This window comes from Salmo salar, chromosome ssa20, assembly GCF_905237065.1.
Source record: "Salmo salar chromosome ssa20, Ssal_v3.1, whole genome shotgun sequence".
In the NCBI taxonomy this organism is placed as follows: Eukaryota; Metazoa; Chordata; class Actinopteri; order Salmoniformes; family Salmonidae; genus Salmo; species Salmo salar.
In genome coordinates this window covers 48,401,541-48,416,643 of record NC_059461.1, presented here as the reverse complement: position 1 = coordinate 48,416,643, position 15,103 = coordinate 48,401,541, and the positions used below count along the sequence as shown (strand labels likewise).

The 15,103-nt window shown below is 42.8% G+C and overlaps 2 protein-coding genes across 2 annotated transcripts in view; both read left to right on the top strand.

Moving 5' to 3' along the window:
- ppp1r37 (protein phosphatase 1, regulatory subunit 37) overlaps positions 1 to 4,394 on the top strand; it is a 49,383-nt gene extending 44,989 nt beyond the window's left edge. The window contains exon 13 of the mRNA XM_045703525.1: positions 1 to 4,394. The gene's annotated coding sequence lies outside the window, so the exon portion shown is untranslated.
- Positions 4,395 to 7,570: 3,176 nt separating this feature from the next.
- On the top strand, positions 7,571 to 14,574 carry LOC123729177 (probable zinc transporter protein DDB_G0282067). The gene is made up of 5 exons (XM_045703379.1): positions 7,571 to 7,798; positions 8,762 to 9,580; positions 9,676 to 10,095; positions 11,515 to 11,971; positions 12,076 to 14,574. The coding sequence occupies exons 2-5, from the start codon at positions 8,767 to 8,769 to the stop codon at positions 12,392 to 12,394; spliced, it is 2,010 nt and encodes a 669-aa protein (XP_045559335.1). The 5' UTR covers positions 7,571 to 7,798; positions 8,762 to 8,766; the 3' UTR covers positions 12,395 to 14,574.
- Positions 14,575 to 15,103: the final 529 nt, after the last annotated feature.

The window sequence follows — 15,103 nt, the reverse complement described above, 5'->3', positions numbered from 1 at the left end:
TGGTTCTGTAGGAGAGAGGAACACAGGACTCGTATCGTCTCTGTCTCGGTAACTCGGCTTGTTGCTCCTCCAATTTGGTTGTTGTTACCACAGACTCCTCACCACCCCCTCTCTATGAAAACAGAGGACCAGTTGTCATCTAAGTAAAACAAAAAAAGACACAAAACAATAATCATTGAGCTTCGTCACAGCATATAAGGAATTCACTTCAACTGAAACGCGCGCACACTGTATTGTAAAGAAAGTTTCTAAAAAAAAACAAGAATGGACACTAAGAAAATCACACTAACCTTTTGGCTGTCACTACATTCCGTCAGTCAGGAAACCATGCTCATGCTGGGGGGGGGGGGGTGAGAAAGAGGTAGAGAGGGACGGAGGGGGTTTATCACTGCGCTAACCAAAGACACAGGACACACTCTGCTCACCCCCCTGCTCCACCCCGACGTGTGTTCTTCATAGTGTCGTGGGTTTGCACACTGACACAAAACCATACTATTGCCCTCTGCTGGACGAAAGAGAGTGTGCACAGCTGTGTGTGACAGTGTGGGACCCAGACAAGAGGACCCACTGGCTTTGTGTGTCATTCTCTGACAATGACAGTTGGGAAATGGAGGGTTTTATAACCAAGGAATGTGTGTGTTACCGTTTTATCTGTCTCTCCCCCCCCACGTCGTAAGGGATCTCAGCCAAAGTGACCGCTTTCTTTTCTGTTCCTTCCTCTCCGTTCGCTTTGGCCCCCTCAGGAATCGTCCCCTGCAGTGTCTTTCCAGCAACGCTCTGGAACACCCAAACCATCTGTCATCTGCCAAAAGCACACGGTCTCAGTCACAAATTATGTTGGGTTTCCTTTAAGAATCAGATAGCGGAGTTACTCCAATCTAAAGCTTTCTGGAAACCTCTGTAAATGTTGGATAACAAAATGTCTGCCTTGACGGAGTGATGCCGTTCATTACGGAGAAAGTCTACAATTTTTTTTTCTCTTCTCTTTTTCTCGACTGGACAGTTATTAGACGTTCTTTTCCAGACGGATTTTTTTTTTTTTGTCCGACCAGAGTGATTTAAATGTAGTGTGACACTCAATAGGAGTATAAATAAAAAGCAGGTCTGACTGTCTCTCTCTTTCAAGTCCTCCCTCACTCTTTGTCTTTTGCTGGTACAACACTGTGCCATCTCCTGTCCCAACTCAACACAGGATAAATGTTGCCTTCCACTCAACTAGGTTTAATTTCATCTCTTTTGTTTCGCTGCTTGGAGAAATCAGTCGTTTTATATTTATTTTAATAGTTGTAATGAGCCTTTTCTTCGTGTGATTTATTTTTCTCCCCTTCTCTTCCTCGTTTTATTAGTTATTTTCCATGGGGTTTGCTTCTAAAGATTTCCCCGTTTTGGTGTATATTTCGGATTCAAATTAGAGCAATTATTACGTTTATTTTAATTTTGGGGGGGGGGGGGTAGATGAGAGTATGCTGGGTGGCGGGATCAACGGATATGGCAATAGGGAGGGGGGGAGAGTGCAATTATGAAAATAAACGTTTCGCTAAGGAGGAGCTATGTGAGTGATGGTTCACATCACTCGGATAAAACACTGACTGAGAGACTTCCTGTGTTGAAACTTTACATCTTAAACACCACTGTGCTAAGGCCACCTGGGAGCGCTGGGGATATTGGTGTTTTCCTTTTAGGCCAGGAGGAGGACATTGATATAAACAGGTGGGTGAAAGTTTGAGTGAACACAAGGGTCCCTCTGTCTTATACCATCTTGGGACATATGCGAGCCTGAATGCCCAACACTGTGAACCTATGGGCCAGGTACCAAGGGCCCTATTCAACCGGTATCTAGAAGGTTCCAGGGTAAGGCAAAAAGGTGCTTTCTTACAGCGCAAGAAGAATACAGGTTTGTCTCAGCTGCGGGGTCCTCTGTATATAGGTTTTGGTTGAATAGAGCCCCTTGTTTCAATCCCACTGTTCTGTCTCCCCTGGTCAACCAGATTGTTTTTCAGCCCAGGTAATCATGCCTGTGCTGCCCCCGCTGTTTGTAATGCTTTAATTTTTAGTCATTTTAAATTATTTGTTAAATTAATCGAAATGTGCTGGTAATCACAGATATGTATGGCAAAACATTTTTGTTCCTCTCTCAAATAAATGCATGTACTGACTAATGAAGTGACGAAGTGTTTCACTGAAAATACTCTCTTTGGGAACTGCATTGATTTATTGGATGTTCTGCATGGAAATTATTTGGAATTTTCGGAAAATATTTCATTTGACAGACCACCATATTTAGGACCAAGTACTGTAGGTCTGAAAGTCTATTTTGCACTGCTATTCCGCTGGTTAGTACCATCCCATCAACAAGCAAATGAAATGCTGCTAGTGTTTCCATAATGTTTCTCTGTTTTTTTTGTATGTTTAAGCGAATTAGCCAATGGCCATATTCCATTTATTCAGATGTAGAGAAGAGGAATTTATTGGTCAAGGTGACATGGACCTAAAATGGCTTTTTATACGAGGAAGGAAATGGTATGGCTTTAACTGACAATGTCACAGCACATCAGTTTTAGAGACTCAAGTTAAAAAAGGTCTTTGTAGGAGGCCTTTGTTAGTGTTTCATAAGCCTGCTCCAAGAGTGTTCTAACCCACATTTTAACAAATTCTGGAGCTTTGAGACATTAGAACCAGACTAGAGAGAGAAGGAAGGAAGGCAGGGATGGATGGATGGAGTGAGAGACTGCCTATGCAAAATGACTATCACCTTTTGTTGGTATCAGGTTGGTATGATGATCTCTGGTGCATCAGAGATATGGAATAAGAATACTGTGTATCTCTATGGGTGTTGTCCTGTCGTCTTTCGTTCTGATGGGATGTGACCTGGTCTGAGTTGTATTAGGCAAGGTGATACTGCTTTGTGTTGAAGGAATTAAGAGGCTTAATGTAAGAGGGTTATATGTTACCTGTCAGAGATCTAAAAGACAAAAGTAGTAATCCACTTCACACAGAACCACGGACACAATGTGGAACTACAATAACAATAGTGGAAATCGGATTCGCATACCAGGTCCAAGGCCCAGTACAAGAGCTGACCGATAGCTTGGCCAGACTAGTGACCCCTCTTTCAAGAGAGGTATTGAGAGAACAGGATCTGTTTTGGATGCTTGCCATTGTTTTTCTCATTTCTATGGATTTCTATCACATTTTGTCTCTAGTTTTTGTTTTGCCAATAGGACATGTGTACTGATATAGAGATGGTTCTAAAAAAAAAAAAAAACATTGAGACCACTCGGATCAACGATTGCGTACTACTACGACATGGCATACTTGAAGTATGAAGTGGCATCTTGGCCAAGCATTCAGTACTATTCTGGTATGGATGTTATTCTCTACTATGTCAAGACTCAAAAGGTCCGTCTTTGCATCAGATTTCAGGGGATGGCATGGCTCAATCTGAACTTTCCAAAAATGTGACCAAACTTTAAGATGGGACGTTGAGGGGTGAGGCGATTCACCGCCCCCCTCGGAGACAGGCTCATGGGGCGAGGGGATTGTGTGTGTGTGTGGGGGGGGGGGGGGGTATTCTGTTCTCTTTTTATTACTAATTCTGTTCTGAAGGAATTCCAGCCAATACTAATCCAACTCCACGCTCCCACCCCCCCAGCTGCTTATATGAAGAAAGATCATGAGAAAGAGAGAGGAAAGGAGAGAGGGGGCTAGAGAAAGCCTTAAACATAAACTTCATAAGCGAAACTCAGCATCTCCAAAGCTCCCTGAATTACAGAGAGTAAAAATACATTTTAAGGGCCATTCTCTTTCTGTACAGTAGACACGTGTGATCTGATTGGATAGAGAGACTAAGGGCAGGACCTTCTGGAATAAACTTAACTCAACACCCATGCTAACATTAACATGTAATAGCTCTTTTTCCTTCATGTTTATTCCCTTTCCTACTGTATCTATGCAAGTATTTCTTTTGTTCTACTTTTCCCCAGCCCAAACTGCCACCCATGAAAAGGCTTAAATCCACAAGGAAAGCAACACTGAAAACTAATTAAAAGTGACCTTCAGTTCTAAGTCTGCTTTTCCCAGCTTCCTCGTTCACCTTTAATTTTAGTAAACCTAGAAGTAGTGCAGTGGGTTTCTGCTCCCAGTACACCTCACTTGAAATACATTAGTGTTGTCTTTAGAGTACAGGCAGACTTATGAGGTGAATCATATAAGCAATGATATTGTGCAATATTGTGACCTGTGGTGTTTTGTAGATTCACCTACATCTCATAATGTGTTCTTCTAAACTATCTATGAAGGTACAATGTCTTGTTTTTGTTTATTTGGGTTAAAGTTTTACTGCATTTATGGATTTTGTGTATAATCTTGGTTGAAATAAAGGGTTTCCTAATTTCTCATGTCTCTTGGTTTCATGTTTGTTGCTTTGCCTGACCCAGGTTCATATACACGTCTCCAAACTATGGGGGACCGAGCCTTCATGCTCCCTTGCCCCTCGCCTATGGAATGCTCTCCCTGACCATCCGAGAGCCACTCCATCCATGACAACTTAAAAAATGGGCCTTAAAACCTACTTCTAAAGACTGTCATTTTCATAGCCTAGATTGCTGGCCCACTGTTGTTTTTATTGTATATTGCATCTATATTTATTTTCCCTGATTAGACTTTCTGTAATGAAAAGCGCTATACATATTTCAATGTATTCATTATATGTTCTGTATATGCCCCAGTTGTTGTGTTGGTGATGAATTGTGTAGCATTTGTAAGACAGAAACCCAATTGACCACCTGCACAGTTTCGACCGTGTTTCTCAGCTGTGTTTAGTACAATTGTTGTGGTTGACAGTGCTGTAGTTTTCTGTCCCAGCATGCTAAGTGAAACCAGAGGTCGGACAGAGAAGATGTGCCATAAACATTAACAAGTCAACAATCTGGTGTCTAGTTGATAAACTAATGTGGTCGTCTTGGAAAGTTAAGGGTCAGCAGTGTTGGCTATTAAACTATTTGAGTGTCAGTGGACAGACCAAACTCATTCAGTCTCGTGTGTCCATTCTGGCTAATTTCTCCCTTTGGCAACCAGTGGCGTAAAGTACTTAAGTAAAAAATACTTCAAAGTACTACTTAAGTAGTTTTGGGGGGGTATCTATACTTTATATTTTTGACAACTTTTACTTCACTACATTCCTAAAGAAAATAATACATACTGCATGGTTTGTTTGTAAATTATGTTGGTGTGCCCCTGGCTATGCTTAAATAAATTAAAAACAAGAAAATGGTGCCTGGTTTGCTTAATATAAGGAATTTCAAATGATTTACACTTATATTTTGATACTTTAGTATATTTTAGCAATTATGTTTACTTTTGATATTTAAGTATATTTAAAACCAAATACTTTTAGACTTAGTCATATAGTATTTTACTGCGTGACTCACTTTTACTTGAGTCATATCTAATTACCTGCTATTCTGGCTGACGCCACGCATACCTTATTCTCTTTTATTAAAGGATCATAAAATCTGTAGGATCCAACTATTCAACCTTTATGAGGAGTTTCTTTTCTAAGGACAGTGGCAAGTGATCAAATGTTGCCTCGCCAGGCCTTTCCCTGGGCTTAGCAGGGCCTGAGGAATGTGCAGGCGTGTTGGTATAAGGGGGAAAGGGACTTTTCTGTGGTGTCAACCCTCATCTAGCCTGTTGGCTCACTGTCCACTGGACTGCAGGGAGGAGCTGTCTGAGATGGGACTCTGGCACCGCTGCATCTACACTGGCATGGATGGAGGGGAAGAAAAGGGTTGTGAGTTCGCACCCAGGTTGGGTTGGAATTCCCACTGTTACAGAGGGATAGGTTTGTGTGTTTCAGTATGTGGTGCTCATGTGGGTTAGTTGTATCCAGTATGGGGCGCTCATGGGATGGTGAGTTGATCTTCTCAATCTAAGGCTTCTCCTTTGTTTGTAATAGCATAATATGTCCAGGGCACGACTAAGCCTCCTATTTGTGTATCATGGGATGATGGCATGTCAGCATAACCATCACAAGACAAACCTGGACAGTCCTGTATGACGTTCATAGGCTGAGACCAAGGAAGGTCCCTAGCTTGCTGAATGTAAAATGTAATCTAACATGTATTTTGAAGATTGTATGCTATTCATATGCTTCTCTTGCTGACCGGTTGTCAATAAATCTTGAGTTGGACTCGGGCTCCCGAGTGGCGCAGTGGTCTAAGGCACTGCATCTCAGTGCTAGAGGCATCACTGCAAACACCCTGGTTCAATTCCAGGCTGTATCACAACCGGCCATGATTGGGAGTCCCATAGGGCGGCACACAATTGGCGCAGCGTCGTCCGGGTTTGGCCGGTGTAGGCCGTCAATGTAAATAAGAATTTGTTCTTAACTGACTTGCCTAGTTAAATAAAGGGTTAAAAAAAATGTTTTTCAGTGTCTATCGTTTATTCTCTGTCTCATCACAACCATCAAGACTTAGAGCTCTAGCAGAGGGATGCCACTTGGGTTGCCACAAGACTCCACTCATGTCTTGGAGAGTAAGATGTGGTCGCTCAAGCATGGTTAAGTATGACAATGAGTTTTTATGATGAATATAACATTATTAGGAACTTTCCCCCTGATGTTATGACACAGCTTTATTCTTATTGATACTATATATATACTGAACAAAAATATAAACGCAACATGTAAAGTGTTGGTTTCATGAGCTGAAATATAAGATCCCAGGAATATTCCATGCGCACAAAAAGCTTATCTCAAGTTTTGTGCACAAATTTGTTTTACATCCCTGTTAGTGAGCATTTCTCCTTTGCCAAGATAATCCATCCATCTGACAGGTGTGATATATCAAGAAGCTGATTAAACAGCATGATCATTACACAGGTGCACCTTGTGCTGTAGACAAAAGTTCACTCTAAAATGTGCAGTTTTGTCACAAAACACAATGCCACAGATGTCTCAAGTTTTGAGGGAGGGTGCAATTGGCATGCTGACTGTAGGAATGTCCACCAGAGCTGTTGCCAGAGAATGTAATGTTAATTTCTCTACCATAAGCCGCCTGCAACATTGTTTTAGACAATTTGGCAGTACGTTTAACCATCCTCACAACCATAGACCACGTGTAACCACGCCAGTTCAGGACCTCCACGACCGACTTGTTCACCTGCAGGATTGTCTGTGACCAGCCACCCGGACAGCTGATGAAACTGAGGAGTATTTCTGTCTGTGAAAAAGCCCTTTTGTGGGGAAAAACTAATTCTGATTGGGTGGGCCTGGCTCCCAAGTGGGTGGGCCTACCCATGGCTGGCCCCTGCCCAGTCATGTGAAATCCATAGATTAGGGCCGAATTAATTAATTTTAATTGACTGATTTCCTTATATGATCTGGTGCTAAATAAAATTGTTTAAATTGTTGCATGTTGCGTTTATATTTTTGTTCAGTATAGTATAATCTTTGCTCAGGTTTAAATTACTTTCACTCAGCATTACCTTTTTTTGATGTGTGGGCAGTAAAGGGTTAAATGGGTGGGTGGGCTTTCCTCTTAACCCACACAAGGGAACGGGACAGCAGACTGGGGATAATGAAGGATGATGAGAGCGAATCCCCTCACATGACAGCGATTATAAACTGGGGGTTTGGTGGGCGTGGGAGAGAAAAAGAGAGAGGAGAGAGAATAACGGAGCAGAACACATGAGGAAACTTCTTAATTCGGCGCGCAGAAGCGCAAATGTGGACGTATTATCTTGCCGACATTTACCAGGTGATTATTTGACGCTTGTGATCTACCGCGCGTCAAAGGTAAAGAAACTCTAAAACAATAATATAAATATTCATTCACACTATTTAAAAGTGATAGTGGCAAACCATTTGTCAGGGATTTTTTTGGTCATCAGACTAGCCTAATTTTAATTGCTCTGATTTTAGAGCACATCATTGCTCATTGCATTAGGCTACCGGTAATTGTTTTTCACTTTTTGATTTATGTATTTCAGTCAGAGCACATATGCTAAATTCATATATATATATATATATAAAAGTCATATAGGAATTAGTTTCACAGCATGAATAACCTGCTTGGAGCACACACACACAAACGTGTGTGTGTGTGTGTGTGTGTGTGTGTGTGTGTGTGTGTGTGTGTGTGTGTGTGTGTGTGTGTGTGTGTGCGTGCGTGTGTGCTCCAAGCAAGTTATTCATGCTGTGAAACTAATTCCTATATGACTTTTTAGGATAAGCTAGGCTAGAGTATTATTGAGTTTGGTTTGGACCATTGCAAGGTAACACATTCCACTGAACAAGAGACGTGCTAAAGCTCCTTTGAAACATTTCAAATCAAATTTGTCAATTTATAGCACTGGGCAGATTAGATAGAACTAAAGGTTACAGGATTTGCCTGGTTTGTAACTTTGTTTCTATCAGTACAGTCTTAGATAAAAGGGTGCTATCTAGAACCTAAAAGAGTTATTCGGCTGTCCCCATAGGAGAAATGGAGAACCCTTTTTGCTTCCGGGTGGAACGCTTTTCACAGAGGGTTCTACATGGAAGCCAAAAGGGATCTCCTATGGGGACAGCCGAAGAACCCTTTTGGAACCCATTTTTTAAGAGTGTATGTTGTACTTTGGGTAATCAAATAACCTTCGCAGCAGTAAACATTGACAGAAAAAGCTATACAATTATTACATTAACTTGCATCTGATGGGCTGCTCCATCAATATTGAGCACGAAATGTTACTTTTTTCATGTGTCTGTATCCTCTGACAGGTGAGATGGCAAGCAGGTTGGGGCTCCCCCACGGCAGTTCCCTGCACAGATGCATGCTGGTCCTGACCTTCCTGCTCCTGCTGTGTGAGATTGTTGTCAGCCGCCTCTGTAACTCCCTAATCACCATGGTGGACGTCTTCCACACCCTCTTCATCCTCATGCACATGGCTCTTCCTCTTGCTCAACCCACCCTGGGCAGAAGCCCCCAAAAACCGCCACCTGGCTCCCCTCTCTCCACCTCCATCACCTCCATCACCTCCATCCCCACTCAGTCACCTGTCAAACCTCCCCCATATGCCCTAACCACCTCCTGTGTCTCCCCCATCCCCTCCAGCTCAACTCCCTGTCCCTCTCCTCCCCTCTCAACCCCTGTCCTCACCACCACTTCCCAGTTTCCCTCCAAACCTCTCACCCCTACAACCACCCATTGTTTCTCCCCTGACCACTCTGAGTCCAACCAGCTAACCTCTTATCCCCATCCCACCCTGTCTGTTCCAGCCAACCCTTTTCCCCGACGCCTCCCCCCTGAGGCCTCCCTGTGTGGCCTGTCCTACAGCGAAGCGAGGGTCCAGCCCCTGGGGGCTCTGATCTCAGCTCTCCTGCTGGCTGCCCTGTGTGTCTCTGTCTCTCTGGATATCCTCAGCCACACCCTGCAGCCCCACCCTATACTGCGCCCTCTTTTGGCCACGGTGATGGGGGCTGTTAGCTTGCTCTACAACCTCCTGGTGCTGGGGCTCAGCTGGGGCAGCTGGCTAGGGACCAAGACTAGAGCTGCCTGGGAGGGGGAGGAGATCTCTGTCCTTGGTGTGAATGGAAAAGGCACAGTGCATTCTTTGCTTTTATTATTAATGTCAGTGTAGGAGGGAATTGTGTACAAGTTCTGCATTATTCTCGTAGGTTAACTAGAATATAAGCAATGAGCATCTGTTTGTTTTTCATTCCCTCTCTCCAACACACTACAGTCAAGGCCAAGGTCCAGACCAAATACAGCACTGGAGTGGGGGGAGAGAATGACCTCAGTAACCTCCCTACATCTCTGGATGGTGCCTTCCAAGATAGAACACTTGTACTCTGTAACCCTGGGACCTCCAGTGTCCTGAACCCTGACAGTGACTCTCAGCACCCACCCCAGACATCCCCACTCCATACCGTGGCCCCTCGGGGGCCCCTTTCAGACCACTGTCATGGAGCACACACACTCTCTGCAGACTCACACACACTCCCTGCAGACTGCAGAACTTCAGAGACACCAAACAACTTCCCACATCCAGAGGCCAGTGGCTGTTATCCAAACTACCCCAACTCTGAGGTGTCTAAGTGCGTGGGACACAGAGGTGAGAAATGTTATCTTCCTGTCTTTGGTCTTCACAGTACATTTCGGTATTTGGTAGATGAGTCATTTCTATGCTTGGGGAGGATGTTGCATTTTGTGGTCTTATCCGTCCTAGTCTGGAATTTTAACAACAAATCAAAAGGAGAACTAGGGTATAGATCAGCTTTAATATTGCAGATAGATTTTGGGTTCTATCAATGTAATTGTTTGCATCATTTCTAATCCCCTTTAGTATGGTTTTATTTAACCCTACACTCCTCCCCTGATTGGAGTAAACTAACATGCAACAATACTTGTACTGCTACTTACAGCTATTTTCACTCATGTACGGTACATGTAGTTAAAGGATTATACATACTTGTATGTCCCTAATTTCCTCTTTCTGCAAATGCTGGATTTTCAATCACAGCGGCCAATCCACCATTAATTCTGATTTGAACTCCAACGCACTGATGTCCACAGATTAACCCATCTTTCCAAGTATATTACCATTTTGCTATTTCCTTTTGCAATACATCCCTCCATTTTACTGTGACGTCTTACGATGGTCCTGAACCTCCCTATTTGTAACATTTCTACCGATATTGCCCTATAAAATAAATACTTTACCCAAGACTGCAATGGTATTACCCATTGACTGATTGTGATTTTTCAGATCCCCCAACAATATTTTAGTCCATCTGAACCCTGATATTATGACATGTCATTCCTGGACCTGACTCCAAAAGCCAGCCACCGATGGACAGTGCTAGAATATGTTCTATTGATTATGTTTCCTCGAGGCTGCACCGGTCAGACAATGTGTGTCAATTGTTAGTTTTACATATCAGTTAATAGATCCGTTGCCAAGGTATTGGGACATCAAAGACCTGTTCCCAACTGACTTTAATTTTATGGCATTGCTGTCAAACCTTTTGACTTTAGAGACATGGTCCACAACTTTGGCTAAATATTATTTTTAGTAGTGGGCTGTAAGTATCAATGTGTAGTTCATACATGCATAATCTATGAGCAGAATGACTGTTTTACCTCAATTAGGCACAAAATCCCTAGTTTGAAAGCAATTTTTTTCTGGAAGCTGTGCTGCACCATTCTCCCCCACCTGGGCCAGCCCCCCACTAATTCGAGTTCAACCAATGAGCTTTTGCCATATGAGTGACAGCTAGCAAGATGCACATGATGCACACGCACAGCAGCACAACAGAGAGAGCAATGACGTGGCGCACATATCTGCACATTTTTGGCTCGTGAACACTACTTTCAGAACTACTGGGTACTGGGTATACATAAGTGAAACTGAGACATTTTTTAATTTTTCATACTAATAATTTTAAGCTATTTAATGGGTGGCAGACAGACTAATTATTTCAGTGTTGTCCAGTTCTTCCTGCCTTACCCCCTTTTTATCCTGTCTCCTCAGATAATCAGACAGACCCCACCACAGCCTCAGCCCTAAAGTCAGAAAGCCCCACAAGGCTCAGGGTCCAAATTCCCGCCTTTCTCCCATCCCTCATCACCCTCACCCAGGCACTGCTGGGCTCCATCCTGGCCCTCACCAACGGGCTTACCCTGCTACTCCTGGACCCAGACTGCCTGCATGGCTCTGGGGCCTGTGGCCCCTTCATCTACCTGGACCCTGGCTTCTCCATGGTGGCTGTGGTGGTGCTGCTGGCCACCGCTCTGCCCCAGGTGTGCCGTTACGGTTGGCTGCTGCTCCAGGCCAGCCCATCCCAGGTGTGTGTGTCTGATCTGGGCCGGCGGATCGCCAGTGTGCCAGGGGTGCAGGCAGTGCACGACCTCCATGTGTGGCAGCTGACAGAGAGCTGCCTGGTGGCGTCTGTACACGTCCACTGCCACGCTGGGTTCCAGATACACAGGTTTTTATCTGTTTTTATAGTACAAAACAATGAATGTTGATGTTGGGGAGATGGTGTTGGAAGGTCCGTAATACAGTTACCTCAATATGCATCTATTCCCACAGGTGTGGTGATCTGTTGTCGGGGGTCACCAAGGTGCTACAGAGTGTAGGTGTGAGCTGTTGCACCGTACAACCAGAGTTCCTCCTCTCCACTCCCACAGCCAACGGCAACCTGGATAACAACAACACCAACCCCAACATCATCCATAGGGAGATTCCCCCACTGCTCTCACACCTGGCCTGCAGCCTGGCCTGTGGGAAGGGCTGTGCTGGGAAGATGTGCTGTGCTCCTCTGGAGGAAGGGTCTGCAGAGCCACTGGCACCCCCTGCAGGGGAAACTGAGGAGCCTCACGTGTTGATCATAGAGAACACCTTTCTTTGAGGGAAGGACCTTTGCCCTAGGATGTATCTCAGTATTGAAGAGTGGGCTCCTTGCCTTCTTTCCTTCATGTGAATGTGATGTGAGATGTAGAGGACTGAAGGGGAGTAAACCACTTTGGGAAATTAAGATCCAGCCTGGGGAATTAATATAATATATTATTATTGTCAGAATTTTCTGAAAGACTTCCTCCCCATGTCATTGAGGTAATTTGAGAGTGCTAGATAGCCTAATGTAAGAATTAGGCTCTCAGGTAAAGAGTAGAAATCACAGTAGTCATCATGCTTGTGTGTGTGTTTTGGGATAGGGTGGGAAAGTTAACATCATTCCTATGGGTACTCAGGAAGTGCCTATATGTTTACTGTATATAATGTATAATCTATACATGTACTACATCATTATGCTAGTATTGTATTTCATTGTATTAACATGGTGCCATACCAAAGACACAGTAGGTTGTAAACCAAGTCACTGACCAAATGAGGAATTTTTTCAATAATGCCATTTCAAACATATTTTCACTTCCATTATTGCACATTGATGACATGTCTTATCATTCACATTTTGTGTACATTGAACGTTTAGGTGCTGTCAAACGATCACAGTAATTAATCGAGTTAATGGCATTAGTTAATCGTGATTAATCTCAATTTTAGAATGTGCTCATATTTGGCCCTATAGAACAATAGATATATTTAAAAGCCAGCGCATTGAGTTACAAGCATTGATTGTAAGGGACGGAAACACAACATTATCGCCATCAGAATTTTTTTATAGTATTTTCACCATAAACAACAAAAGTCACGGAAACATACAGCTAGCTATTAATGCTCCTAACGTTTAAGTAGGCCTTCGAGTATGTTTAAGTACTCCCTCTTATCAATGTTATTGAAGTTTAACAATTGCACACACTCACAAACACACACTCACACACAGCTTTAAGTACTGTTCATTTTTTTTATCACTTTGGAAATGTAATGAGTACATTGGTTTAATCACCAAAACACAACATCTTTTCAATGTAGTCGTTTTAACTACGAGCTAATCCAATAGCAAACAATGCAAGATACATGTTTCAAATCGCCCTTAGAAGTGCTGAAAGTAATATGCTACAGTAGTGTAAATTACAGTAGATTACACCGTTTTCACATAAGGCAATACACTTACATTACCCAACGAAATTGACAGAAAATCTATCATTTCCGTAATATAGTATCTATCCCATGTGTAATCAAATGTGTGATCACTGAAGACATCCTCTACAATCATTATTGCAAAAAAGAAAATATATATATTATACCAACATAGGTGTACTATCTGTAATCAAATGTAAGAAATTAAATGAAACAAATTAAATGAATGAAAATGAAACATAACGTTTAGCACACATTCATTTGCATCAAGCCTGTCTTGAGCATTTAGCCATAAATTATCATCCACATCACAGTGAATGTCCTCATTCTTCATGCACCGTGGGAAAAACCTTTTGGCATGGCGAATCCAAGCTTGACATTGGTCTGTATTGATGTCGCATGCCTCATCCATGGCTAATACTACCATAGGGTGTTACCATTAGTCCATCAGTTGCAAACGAGAGTTTCTATTGGACAAATTCAGGTATGTTTAACCTCGTTTTGTTTGCTTCCATTCAAGAAATGTATTTAAAAAAGAATCGGCAGAATTAATACACCCCTGATCATGAGTAAACACAGTTCACTTTCATAGCAGCCACGTTGTATTCCTTCTCGCATCTATGCGCTCTCCTCTTCTCACCTTTTTCCTTTGCTTGTGGACTTCAATGTACAACACATCAGCTATATGTGACCAGGCGAAAAAACCTTTCCAAGCCAAACAATATCATAACCACTATACACAGGCTACATTGTTGTCACCATATTTGCTAAAGTAACATCATTGTTAACATAGCTAATAGAACTAACACGTTAGTAAACCCGCTACAATCATGCAGTAACATTATAGTGTACAGTCAGTATGCAGTTTAGCACTTACACAGGCAGGCCCCGGGGGCAATAAATTTGTCAAACCAAAAGCTTACCTTGAGTTGGAAGAGCTAGCTAACATAGCATCCTTCTGTTTGAGCAAGGTGTTTGAGTAGGCTAAACTAGCTAGCTGCATTTGCTAGCTGAGTACTGTAAGTGAGACTGAAAGTCAAACATATTGTGACCGACCGCCTTGATTAGTTTTTATGTAGCAAAATTTGAAATTGTGTTTTTTACATTGGATTAAAGCAGACACAGAACTACAAAATTGTATATCATACACTACATTTGAGGAACAATTGGAAAGTAATTCTGCTTTGAAAATTGATAAACTTGTAACCTCACTTTTGAGAAAATGGCCTTTGAATGTTTTGGTACCTACTGGAGAATGTTTTGGTACCTACTGCTATTCTTTGTCTACACCCATTCAGCATCGTTCACACCCTCTTAAGCTTTAGCCCCACCCATCTCTTTAAGGGTTGATCCGAGCGTTCTGCCCTAACAACAGCAGTCAAGCACCCAAGCTAACTGGTTAACGTTGGCTAGCTTGCTAGCTACTTCCAGACACAAAGGAGAGAACAGCTCACTGACCATTTTACTCACCCTAGCAGAGCTGGTTAGGCTGTTTTTATGTTATCCAGAGCATTGGTGACTGTAACTGTGCTGCTGGCAACAATTTACACTTTTTTCCCAACGTTTACTGACACCGGCC